The sequence below is a fragment of the Octodon degus genome, unplaced genomic scaffold (genome assembly GCF_000260255.1).
Source record: "Octodon degus isolate 3935 unplaced genomic scaffold, OctDeg1.0 scaffold00130, whole genome shotgun sequence".
NCBI classification, from domain to species: Eukaryota; Metazoa; Chordata; class Mammalia; order Rodentia; family Octodontidae; genus Octodon; species Octodon degus.
The window spans coordinates 1,295,394-1,309,076 of NW_004524706.1; the positions used below are offsets into that span (position 1 = coordinate 1,295,394).

Sequence of the window (13,683 nt, forward strand, 5' to 3'; positions counted from 1 at the left end):
CTCTCTCTCTCTCTCTCTCTCTCTCTCTCTCTCTCTCTCTCTCTCTCTCTGTTTTGGATACACAGTCTCACTATATAGCTTGGACTCATAGTGATCCTCCTGTTTTCAGCCTTCCCAGTGCTGAGATTACAAGTGTGTGCCACCATGCCTGGTCTCGGTGGCTGGCTCAGCATGCTGGGGAGCAGTGCTGGCGCAGCTTGTGGTGTCCAGGATTGAACCCCAGTCCCTGAACTTGCCTAAGCACGTGCTTAATCCACCGTCTATGTCACCTGTCCCAGGTCACCATTCTAACAGGGATGAAGTTGAGTCTGCACTCTACGAGATGAGGGGCCATAGCAATCTGTTCAGCACTCACCCCCATGCCTGGCCCACCAGTTGCTCCACAAATATGTGTCAAGCGAAAGGAAGAACTTAAATATATGTGCAGCACCATGATTGCTCATTGAAAACTACATTTTAACCCGTAAGAGAACACCTTCATTTACAGAACTGCGCCTGTCTCTGCATGAAGATAGCTCCTAAAGGCCAAGGGCTGTGCCCCACTCATCTCTGGATTACCAGCACTCTCAAGAGCTCACAGCAGTCAGCAGGGGTTTGCTGGAGGGATGTGCACAACATGAACCTATTAAAGCAGCACATTTCCAAAGGCCACACCAGTACTAGAAGTTAAGGGAAGCTGATAAAGGTTATGAGTGATATATCTGATCTATACGAAGAAAACCACAAAGTTATTATTTTAGGAAGTGAAAGTAGGTGAACATAAGTGATATGATGAGTTTCTGGGCAGGACAGCCTCACATTATGTGAATTTTGTTCTTAATTCTGCAGCTCTTGCTTTGGTACCATGGGGATGTATGAGACTTGAAGGGTTATACTAAGAGCATGCACCAAGAATAAAACTGCTCATACACTGCCCCTAGAAATTTATTCTAAAGAAATAATTTAAGAGAAGGGAGGGGGAAGCCATACACATGAGGATGTTAATTACAGCCTTATATAAAATAATTGAACATAATTGGTTGAATAAGTCCTGGTCCATCCACTAAACAGAGTATTCCATTTATCTTTAGAAGGATAAGTATGTAAGACATGCGGCCATATGGCGAGATACATACAACACAAAAGGGACTTTAAAATGCAACATACAAAATGATATGTTTGCTTTGATTAAAACCACATGAAAGATGAGTGTAGATGGTTAAGAATGAAAAAAGAATAGACAGTGATCTGGGGTGGGAAGATATGGAAGGTTTATAGGTCAAAAATGATTGAGACATGTTATATGGGGGTATCAATTCTCCAAGACACATTACCATTCTATATTGCAAACATACACCAATAAAAGAACAAAAAAAAAAAGAGACAAATTTGAAATCACTTTTCATTTAGGGGAAAGAGATTAAATATTTTATTTCTTTAAACTTTTAATTTATTTAAAACATTATATTTATTTAACAATTTAAAACACTAGATTATGACCAAAACCTGTTTGCAATTAGCCCTTAAGTGATAGCCAGAACTTGGAAACAACCAAAATGCCCGTCACATGTGGAATGGTTGAAAAAGATGTGGTACTTTTATATAATGGAGTACTACTCAGCTATAAAGAATGATAAACTTGAAGCGCATATTTAAGTGGATGCCCCTTGAAGATATACTTATTAGTGAAATAAACCAGACCCACATCTGTAAATATCATATTATCTCCCTAATATAAGGACTTACAATTCCTTATATGACTAGGTTTCTAAATTTCTTTGTAAAAATATGTAAACGCTTATTTCTACTTTTAAATAATTATTTTTCTTTCATATTCTGTAAGGACTTAAAGTTCAACATATCAATATCTGATGGAAAATACCTGTTCCAGGATATGCCAAAATGTTTGATATTTCTACAGATAGGGTAAACCGAACTGCATATATTGCAGGTTAATAATTAGCTTCTCTTCTGGAGGGTTAACAACCTAAGTTAGCAGATCAAAATTTGGAGAAAAAGAAGGGCTGCATGGTTAGCCAACATTTTGGCCCTAGCCTTTCAAGGTCAGTGAAGACTCGGGACATAGGAGAACTTGTACTGTAACAACATGTAACTCGGTTGTGCTCCAAACTTTCTGATCAAGAAGATTATGGAGCCACAGAAAAATGTGTTCGAGGATTTAAAGTGAGCCTGGGGAGAATCACATAGAGAGAAAAAACATTTTCTTAAGCTTTCACAGAGAGAAAATTGGTCAAGCAATGGCCCTGACTCATCCTCAGGTCAGACACTGACAAAAGAATGTACAAAAGGTGGTACAGGGCTACAGGATAAATCCTGAGAGTACTTGGCTGACCTTATCAGATACAAAAGTTACAATTCTGGGTATATAGGTCTTGCTATATCTTGGTCTTAACCATCCAGTAGAAAAGTATAAAAATGAGGTATATAAAGTAAATCCATATTAATATGATGAGCTATAAAAGGCTCAAGTCAATAACTTCTGAGGATAACCCACTAATATTATAGACTGCTAGACAGTATTAGATGTTTAGTTGAATTCAAACACTTATAGTATTTAGATGCCAATAGAATATTCACCTCTGACAGGACAAAAAAAAATAAATAAAAATTTTTAAAAAATTTAAAAAATGGAAACAGAAAGAAGCAGTCAATGCTCTAATTAGCTTCGTCTCCTTTTTTTCAATTGTTTGTACTTTTTCTTTTCTTAATTTCTTATACATTGCTCCAGTTTTTTCTTCTTCCAATATCTGGTAATATGAATAGCTGGTTGTAAGACAATGCCATGTATTACAACAAATACTGTGAAATTCATATTACTTCGTTAAGTAAAATTCTGTATGAGTTGGCAAAAAAAATAGCCCTTAAGTGACAGATATTTCTTTTTTTTTGACAGGTATTTCTTGATACAGAATTACAGCATGTTACATGGGGCATGGCCCTGACCAATTGCCCCTTCAACCTGAGTAGCATCATCCTTTGCCTTCCAGACTAGAATTTAACTAGGAACTAGCCTACCCACTTATGCTCCTGACTTTGTACGCAGTAGGTGCTCAAAAAATCAAGGCAGAAGGGTAAGTGGATGGGTAGACAAAGGAGAAACAGTAAAAAGTAGGAAATGAGCACTTCACGCTGATGTTTGGCATTGGTAAGGTTCCAATAATGAGCATAGAGCTTTCCTTCATGAATCTGTTTAACTTTTATCAAACTGTTATTTCATGGGGATAACTTCAGCCAAAAGAGGGATTCTGTACTCTCATCTATTGCTCTTGTTTGGAAGGTTCCTTGACCTTCTTTCTGCAGATGTACCCTCAGATTCCAGAAATCTAGTGCTATGGAAAAAGTGTGGGGCTAGGAGTGGAATCTGGGCTTGATCATTGCTGTGTCAATAACTCAATGGTACATTGGTTCATGAACTTAATCCTTTCCACAATTCTGGTCAAAACCCAAACTGGACAAGAACCAAATTGAATTTCCCCACAAAATCAATATTAGACCTAACCATTGAATCTGATTTAGCTTTTGTCCAGTTTGGCTTGTGAGCAGACTCATGGTAAGAATTAAGTTGGTGAACCAAGTTACCACTGTAGCTCCAATTCTAGGACAGCATTTTAAGGTCACATGGCCTTTGAGTTTATGACCTTACCAACTTGAACTTTGTTTTCATTCTGAGGTGTGATTGAAAGGTATGGTATATGTTTAAATTTTATTAAAAATTACAGTAGAAGACATGCAGCGATTAATCCCACTTGAAATACTCTGACTTTCAATGCACATCCCATTGTTGTTGCTGCCTTTTGAAGCAGTTCTGGAAGCCCTCTTTCATGAGGGTCTTGAGTTGGGCTGTTGTGGCTGTGTTGATGCCTGGATTGATCCACAAAAATTATCTTTCATGGTCATTTTGCCTTTTGGGGAGAGACAGAAGTCACAAAGTGCCAGATGTGGTTAATAAGGTGGATGAGGATGTGCTGAAATGTTACGAGCATGTCATTTCACGGAGGAGGACTTGGAAGCAGCACTCATTGTATCGTTTATCAGAGCAGAGCACTTCAGAATGGCTTCAGAAAGTGGTAGCGATGGTGGGGTAAGTGTATTTGAAGTAGAGATAAGTTTGAGGGGGATTAATGGCAATGACTCTTCCATGTAAAAGTAATTAAAATCTAACCATGCACTATATATTTTGAATAGACTTCATACAAACCAAGAAAATAAAGACAAAACTGTAGGGAAGACTCTTATCTCCCCATGATGTATAACATTCAATAAATATTGGCATCCTCTCCTGTGCCACGCTTTCTCATTATCATAATGCTACAGACTAATCACAGTCTTACTTTAAATGCAGATCTGCATGGGTGTTTGTATTAGATGAGACTAATATGAATTAAGTTATCCTAGACTAGTGGTTTTTCATCGAAGCTGGATTTTCCATCAGGGAATATTTGGTAATCTTTAGAAATGATTTTGGTTGTCACAGCTGATTTGTGGGATAGGTGACACTGGCATTCAGCGGATAGAGGATAAGGATATTGTTTAAACAACTCACCATGACCAAACTGCCTCACACAAGAAACAGGGTAAAAATATCAATAAACAAGATTAATAAACTCTACATTTGAATAACAATCTGTAGGAGAGATCACCTGGGGATGATCTTTTGGTTGAATCCACTTTTTGCTATAGGAGTACGTGTGTGTGTGTGTGTGTGTGTGTGTGTGTGTGTGTATGCACGTGCACTGGTGTGCATGCTAGTGCCCATGCCTCCAAGGTAGTGTGATAGGAAGGAATTCAGGGGAAAGGACAGGAAGACACTAGAAGGGGGCCATTCCCTGCAGCACCCTGTGTGGGACACCCTTCTTTGGCTCCCAACCCATCAAAGCCCAGCAGGAACCCTCTGTTCCCTGTGACGTGTTCTCTGAGCATGCAAGGACCCAGTTTCCCCGCCCTGACCACTCAGGATTCAGCAGCTGATCTGTAAATTAAACTGTATATCCCAGGAGGCGCTGCCTTCCCATTTCACATGTGCGCCATATATATTAAGACCCAAGCAATTAGGATTCACACCTTTTTGTGGTGCTTTACAAAATGGCGAAGGAAGGGAAAGCAAGTATGAACATCCCTGCTGTCTCAGAGAGTCTCCGGTGAAGCCTGTTTTGAAACTTCTTTTGAAAGTGGCTGCTAATGGACTGATAATTGGTTTCCTGGCTTCCTCATGAAGTGTGAAGTGCTCTGCTAGCCTGTCAACAAAGCATCAAGCACTGCGCAAACCACCCTCAGAATTATTTGTATCTTCCTCCCTATTGTAGCTCTCGTGGTGGAGGAATGACTGGGTAGGGTTGCGTGGGAATGGCTCTCTTTCTTCTAGTAAGGACAGGGTTAAATGGGCAGAGACTTGGCTTAGTAATGAATCTCAGGTCCTGGGCAACGCTCTCTCCCCAGGATAGCTAGGCTGAGCAGATTTCCTAGGCAGAGACTGAACAGTTCTAAATCCAATACTTGGTGCCTGGCCCAAGTTAGATACTCAGGGAATATTGCTGAAAGGATGGAAGCCAGTTCCACTCATCACTGGTTCTGAGCAGCGGTCTCTAGAGATGTGAATTAACCCAGGAGGATGAGAGAGTGCGAGTGCAGACGCCAGCCCCATCTTCCTTTTCAAGCTGCTTTCACTGTGAGATACATCATCATCCCAAAAACCTAGATGGAAAAGGACTGTTTACGACACCTCTGCCGCTGCGAGGGGAGCCCAAAAGGCCGTAAAGTGATTCTGAAGTCTCTGCTTGCCACAGAACAGGTTTGGACACATGAAGGAGGCCTGTGTTTGTGTGGTGTCGGCAGGGCGATTCCCTAGTAAGAAACTGCTCTGAAGAAAATGTTTCAAGGGAAGAAAAACGCACTGCTTTGTAGTTCTTTAGACAATTGTTCAAAGTTGTGAGCCATCAGAATAATTTTCCCAATCCCTTTCCAACTCCTAGGGAGGAAAGAGCAGCGCTGTTTGCTAGGGATCGCATTCGTGTCTGTTGTGGCGCGCGTGTGGTAGCACAGAACACATTTGTGCGGCCTCCTGGGGGGTGCTTTTGTGTGCACACGGGGACAACCTTACTATTTTATATTTTTATACACTCTCAGAGACGTTGTCCCTTTTGTATTGATCTCTCACTATGATAGTTAATCTAAAGGCAGGCGCAGAACTGTCAGTCAAAGAATGACCTGCCCTGTAATGATCCACTTGATAGAGTAATTTTCAGGCATTCGTGGCGGAAAAAGTGGGGACTTCTCATGTCACACTTATTTTTCACTGTGACTATCATCATAGAGGCTAAGGATTTGGGAGGAAGAATGGACTACTGTCCAGTTGGATTGATCAGGAAACCAAAATCCAGGGAGCAGGTGTGCTAACTGCAGTCAGGAAGCTGAGCGGGGGCTAAGACTCAGAGCTCCAGTCTGAGTTCAAAGTTATTTCCGTGCTTCAGACCTTCTTTATCATCATCTCTTTGCTACACATTATGCCATGAGCTCCCTGACAGGAAAGCCCAGGGCCTCTGAAAGCATCAGCTCAGGGGCTGGGAGCCGAGCAGAGAGCAGACAGCTGGTGATCCCGCACATGCACGAGGGACCAATGTGACCTTGCTCGGTGGTACAGAGGCATAAGGACGGTTGATGTTCCTGGCCTCCTCCACTGAAGCAAGCATTGTAGAGATTCAAGCTGTGCTTTATTATACCCAAAGACAACCAGACACGGGTGAGTGATGGAAATGCCTGGGGATGCCACCTCCCATATCCAAGAATTGTCCAGCAGAAATGCCACACCAAACCCCTACAGTACCTGCTTCAGAGTGCCTATCAATGAGCCCCAGGCCCCTCATTCATGTGGGAAACCACAGAGAGCATAATGCATACACGCAGGGACAGCTCTGTTCTCCTTTCTTGTCAGCTATTTGTGGAGAATGTCCAGCTTGCTGGAGGCTGTCAGTCCTGCTCCTGGAAACAAGGGCCTGCTGAGCTGTTCTTCAAGGTCTTCTGCTCTTAGTGAAAGCTTTAGAAAATTGTGCTAAAATGACTCCTAAGAGGCAGATGGTCAAGTTCATTCACATGATGGATAGACCCCAGATAGCATGTTCCTTGCTCCCCACATTTCTCAACTTGTGGGGACAAGGAACTTTGTTCTAGTCCTTTCAGCTTCCATCCTACCAGCTCTTGACCTTGGAAACCCAGCCCTCTTCTGGTTCTGTTTTCTTTCCTCTAGATGGAACTTTAGAAATTTACTGGGGACTCCATCCATACCTTGCCTTCCCAAGACTGGTCTCCACGCAGCATCTGCTGAGTGCTTTATTGACTCCTGCCTGGGCTTGATCTCTACCATGGTCAGACCCTTTGTTCTTGTGTCTGGAAGGGAACCTCAAGAACCTTCCTTGCTCCTTCTGTCCTGAAGCACCCAGCATGCCAAGGGCTAATTCTGCTGAACATCATTTTCCAACCACACAGTGGAGCACAAGTGGGCAGATAACATGCAATTCGATTTGTTTTTCATTAAGGCTAATGCGTTCAGTGTGAATTAAAGAGTGATTTGATCTTTAAACCTTTGAAGACTTTCACACAAATCAACTTACACACCATCAAAAGTGCCTATACAGATAGAGTAGTATTTTTTCATTTGAAAAGTATAACCAAGTAGTATGACCCAACTGGCCAGCTCTTTTGCCCAGGAACTCTCATTATCATAGAGAAGCTGACAATCTCCCACACGACTCTTCCCTTGTCCCCACAGGCCTATCATTTTCTGGTATGAAGAATGCAGAGGCCTTGAAGAGCCCACCAAAGTAGGTGAAGGACCACAGGGTCAGGCTGTCTGCCTTTCCCTGAGAGAAGCACATTAAAAGAGCTAGAGGAGGTGGAGGTGAGGGTTGGAAGACAAAGCAACAGTCCAGAGAAGCTGAGACCTTGGTCTTCTGGACAGAGACCATGCCTGGCCTCCCCTGCTATCCACAGTGCCTCACATTGACAAGACTTGCAGTACCATTTACACACAAAGAATGGCCAGCCTGTCCAAGAGGAAGGAGGGAAGAGGGGCTCCTCCATAGGATCAATTCCAAGCCTCCCCCAAAGATCAACCACCCAAAGACAGCTTGGACCCTCATCCAGCCTAAATCCCACAAGAGAGAGAATAACTGTAGGAAATGCATATGCTGCAAGGTGTGGTGTCCCACAGCACTGAAAGGCCAGTATGGACCCCCTTACAGACACACAGGCCCCTGGAGCCCCAGTCAACTCTACAGTAGTAGTGGCAGTAATGATGGTGAAGAGGAAGTGTCTGGGCCTGAGCCTTGGGGACCATGCCCACGGATCTACTTTGCTCTTAAGGATCACCATAGAAGGTACGAGATCTACAAAGGTCCCCAAAAGCCCAGGGCAGTCATTTTCAATGTTGTAGTCTATATTACTACCAGAAGTAAGGGCCCAGCCAGCAACATCCCAAGGAACAGAAGAAACCATCCAGAGTGAAGCTCTTGGCACACCCCAAATAGTGCCCAGGGATGGGACCCGAGGATTGGCTATGACATGGCCCCTGTATCTTGGTGGAGACCTTGTGGTGCTGCCTCCCACTCACTTACACACACAGCCTGGCTTCTTAGCTGACCACTGGTTATTCTTTTGGCATGTGATTGCCTTCTGCCCCACCAGCTCAAAGGCAGGTTGGCACTCAAACTTGAGTGTGTCACCATGGTGAAAGCGGGAACCTTCCCTCCGGCCATAGGCAGGGATGCCAGGGTCGCCGCAGCTGCCCTGCTCGATCTCTGAAAGACAGGAAGATGAGAAAATAGAGACAACAGGTGACTTGATACCCCTTTTGGAGTGGTAGGTCCACCACGCATGCTCTACTACCACCTCCACCCCCACCCTCTTGCCCTGAGTCAGCTCTCTGAGCCACATGTGCTTACTAGAAATGAGATTCATGTTTGAACACAGCATTCATGGGAAAAGGGGCCTTCAGCTGACACATGTCTGTGACTCCGGTCTATATATAGTATTCTAGACACTTGCTTATTTTTACTTAAGGTGGGTTGTCGTTCTTAATGGGTTATCTGCTCTAGTGGCTGAGAAGTCCCAGACTCTGAAGACTTCCTGACTACACCTGACCCCGCATCTGATCACTCCTGTCCCTTGATGGAGCACAAGTGCAGATCACTCCAGAGTGGTCAAGGCAGGCACAGTTGAAGAGTGGCTGGCACTGTCACAAGCCAGAGATTTGTTGGGGATCAATACTGGCTGCTTTCTGTTACAGAAGTGCGGTGGAAGGCTTTTTAACTTCTAGTTTGAGATGGCAACAGGTAAAATGAAACAAATAATTCATTGTGAGCACTTTTAAAGCTCAGTTGAACCAACAGTGGTGAGTTAGCCTTTCCAGAGGGGTCGCTGAGACAGCACAGGGTATGGCAGACCTCTCACAGGAGTTAGCCAAGACTCAGGTGCTTCTAGGAGGGCTCTGTCTGTGGTCACCCCAACTTCCATCTGTCTGTGCTTCAGATTGTGAGAGATGAAGGTGGCACTCTGACCCATGGAGAGGGCTTCCTACAGGAAAGACAGGACCTGGGGGTGGCTCAGCGGTAGAGCACTTGCTTAGAGCTCCTAAGGTCCTGGGTTCCATCCCTAGCACTACAAAACAAACCAAAAAAACTTTAAAAAGGAAAAAGGAGAAGGAGGTGTCCAGTGGTGAGGACCCCCTTACAGACACACAGGCCCCCGGAGCCCCAGTCAACTCTACAGTAGTAGTGGCAGTAATGATGGTGAAGAGGAAGTGTCTGGGCCTGAGCCTTGGGGGCCATGCCCACGGATCTACTTTGTTCTTAAGGATCACCATAGAAGGTACGAGATCTACAAAGGTCCCCGTGTCCTGAGATTTGTGGGAAAGGCATCCAGGGTCATCAATGGAATCAATGGAATGTATTAGACACCTTTTCTCCATAGATATTTTTATGGACTGTCAGAAACCATGGACCTGGACATTGCTGTGTGTGGCTTTGGCAGGATGGTTCTAGAAAAACCTTTTTTTGCCCACAGCTGGGGGATTTCTGTGGGCTGACTGGAGTAGCTGATGGCTGTACCATAGAAAGAGAGAGAGCCTCTTGACAGTCAGACTATCATATTGATGTTGCCTTAAAAACCAGAGCGTCCTGCCCTTTGTTGAGGGTGGAGTGCAGGAGAGAGAGAGATAGATTTCAATCAAAGGTCCTATGACATGACTGTCTCAGCCTCCAACCTCTCATCTTGTGTCCCTTTGGCCTCTCCATCTACACATACACCTCCTGAGGCATATCTGAGTCTGCTTTTGCAACTGGCTTTGTGCATGCTCAGAGTTGGGGGTAGGGGAGACCTTCTGGAGAATGTGGTCCCTTGGGTCCAGGTTCCAGACCCCCAAGTGTCTGAAGGGAAGGAAGAGGGTATTCTTATGATGAGGTGCCCTGGGAGAGTAGGGACAGCTCCCTCCTTCCAATATTCTTATAGTGATTTCTGGGATGGAAGTGCCTGGATGTGAGTACTGTCACTACAGGCATCTGAGGCCTGGTGGAAGTTCCCCAGCATCTCAGGACGGAGCAGAGGACAGATGTACAGTTTCTGGTGACGTCCCACTCTACCCTAGAAGACATGCATGTGCAGAACATGCATCTGTACTGGCCCCAGCAGCTAGTCTGAGACAAAGAGAATGAGCATCCCCAGGGGGAAGAAGGACTCTGTTAACTGTGCATTGTGTATGCACAGCCCTGCCCACACCCATCTTCTTTCTCCTGCCCACAGCATGATCATAGACATGGACAGAGTAGCTACTGTGTGTCAGTCCAGTGCAAGGCACTGGACATCTGCATGTGGTCTCTGTCACCAAGGAGTGAGAAAACAGGAAAGCAGGCATTAGGGACACAGGGCAGCTGTGCTATGGAAGCACATGAAAGCATCAGGGTCAAACAAGGAGCAAGTGCCTGAACCTTAGGAGCAACAAGGACTCAGTAATCAAGGTGACTAAATCTTCATGCAACACAGCTTTTATCCGCCTAAGAAAATTACAGCTGATATATCCCTCAGCGGAAAAACATTTACAGTGAAGACTGGCTCTGACCTTGCACTTCAGTGACTTACTTTACCTCGTACTTATTTCTAAAATCATGAATGTTTTAGAGTGATCTTGATTCTCAAAATATTGCCTTAAGTATTATATATCTTAATTATTGAGTTTTTGACCCCACAGTTAAAATTTTGTCCCTGAGGAGAATGCCTCTTTCACCTCTCTTGAGTCCCAGCCCTGGGTCAAGGAGGGTTTCTTCTTCTTCTTCTTCTTCTTCTTTTTTTTTTTTTTTCACTTTTGTTTTTGTTTTGTTTTCATGCATTAGGTACAGGGTCTCGCTGTGCAGCTTGGACTTCTAGTGATCCTCGTTGTCAGCCTCAGAGCACAGAGATTATAGGCATGTGCCACCATGCATGGTCTTGGTGCCTGCTCAGTGCCTGGGGGCGGGGCTGGCACAGCATGTGCTGCCGGGGCTTGAACCCTGGTCTCTGCCCTTGCCTAAGCAGGCACTTAGTCCTCTGAGCTATCTTGCCAGTTCAGGGAGGGCTTCTTGGAGGAGGTGAAGACTGAGTTGAGGTCTAAGGCTGTAGAAGGAAATTGTGCTGTGAGAAAGGGAAGAAAAGGCTGTCCCAGTGAGGGGAAGAACCAGGCCTCCAAGAGCTAAGTCTGTTTATAGGACTGCAAGCTACGAGTGTGCCAATAAGTACCTAATATTTATTATTAGAACTGGCTTCTAGTTAGATGAAAATTCTAGCACTGCTGCCTGAGAACACAGGGAGCACTTGACATACCATAGACTCAGGGTACCCGGAGAGCAGCCCAGAGAGCTAGGTACTATTTTGCTCATGTTAAAGTGAGAAGATGGAGGCACAGCGACATCAGGTAATTATCCCAGACCACAGAGCTAGGAAGTGCTGACTGGAGACTTGGTCTGTATGATTCCTGCACCCCTCGGCCCTGCATAGTGTCCTCTGCGAGTCCAAGCACTTCTACAAGACGATGAGGGATGAGGCCAGGAAAGCCCGCAAAGGCTCCCATGGGTAGGACTAGCCAGGAAAGGGGCTGTGCAATCTGCTAAAGAAAGTGTATTTCCCGTGGTAGGAAATGGGGAATCAATAAAGGACTGCGCTCTACTCAGCATTTACTATTTTGTATATGAGAAAGATCACTCCAACCACAGCCTGGAGAATAGTCTGGGGGTGGTGCTGAGTGTCCACAGAGTGGGAGCCGCTGTGCTGGGTCCCGAGGGCGCAGTAGAGACCCAAAGAGATGAGAGCCCTGGCTTGGCCTAGAACCTCGAGAACTTCCACTCTAGTGAAGGCTCACAATGGTCTGGAAGATGTTTTGGTGGCATCTTGAATGTCCCACAGACATAGGGGATGTAGAGAGGCAGGAAACACTGTGAGGTATGAAGGAGGAAGTCACAGGCCATGTCATCAGGGAGAAGATGGGAGGAGCAGAGGGGAGGGCTCCACTAGGCCTCAAAGGCTTGGCCTGTACATAGGGAATGGCTTCCCTAGGATGAGAATGCAGCAGGAGGTACAGGGATGAATGCAGGGTCACCACTAGGGCACACTGGGTTTTGAGGTGTGGTGGGACCCCCAAAGGAAATTTTCTCATATCAGTCAGTCAGTCTTAGGTTTGGGGAGAAGCCTGGTCTAAAAATGCAGAATTTGGAATTCAGTTCATAGATGGTTAAAGAAGCCACAAGAAGGATGAGAGCACCCAAGGAGGGTGAGAAGAAATGTGAGCTCTGGACAAGATTCAGGGCAGTGTAGGGAGCAACTTCAGGGCAGACAACCGTCCTGGAAGAATGGGGTCACAGATGTTTAGAAAAGGTGGGCCCTTGAGAAGATCAACAGGCTCAGTGCTACAGGAAACTCTAGGTAGGACCCGAAAGCAGGTTATCCAAGGATGGCTAGTCTTGATGCTGGAAGGAGTAGACTCAGTGTCATCGTGGAGCCGCTACCCAAAGCTAGAAGCAGAAGAAGAAGGTGACATGGGAGAGCAGGCAAACATATTCTTCAGAAGCTTGGACATGCTGGAGAAGAGCAAAGAAAGGGAGGAGAAAGACAGGGAGCAGAGAGGAGAGAAGGAGAGAGGGAGAGAGGAAGAGAGGGAGAGAGGAAGGAGAGAGAGAGAGAGAGAGAGAGAGAGAGAGAGAGAGAGAGAGAGAGAGAGAGGACTGAAGGTTTAATCAGGGATTGAAGAAGGAGTGGAGAAATGGCGAAGGTACAATGAGGCTCCAGAGGGAGGGCAGGGCAGGGGACCCTGAGCATGCTGCAGGACTGACCTTGGTGGTGAGGAGGACTCTTACTCCCTCCTGATGAGTAAACAAGGAAGGGCTGGCAGTGAGTTTTTGGGCAGGAAGGCAGGAGGGAGGTCCTAGGTGACGCAGGCTGTTTTCTATGTAGAGCACGAAGTCAGGATCTTTGGTAAAGGTGAGGTGACTGGCACAGGGACAAGGACTGGATGCCGACAATTCTGGTACTTTGTAAAACAGCAGACTGAGGCAGATGGATGGCCATGCACCCATAGGCACCAAAGGTGATGCTAACTTATTTATAGGGACAACAGCTCGCAGGGTGGGGTGTCTTGTCCCACCTGCCCTCAGAAACCTGGTTCATAAAGAC

The 13,683-nt window shown here is 45.3% G+C and overlaps 1 protein-coding gene across 1 annotated transcript in view; it reads right to left on the reverse strand.

Annotated features, from left to right (window-relative positions):
- Csmd2 (CUB and Sushi multiple domains 2) overlaps window positions 1-13,683 on the reverse strand; it is a 607,037-nt gene that overhangs the window by 233,426 nt on the left and 359,928 nt on the right. The window contains exon 13 of the mRNA XM_012516868.2: window positions 8,607-8,789. Within this exon, the coding sequence (XP_012372322.1) occupies window positions 8,607-8,789 (183 nt within the window). The remainder of the gene's footprint in view (window positions 1-8,606; window positions 8,790-13,683) is intronic.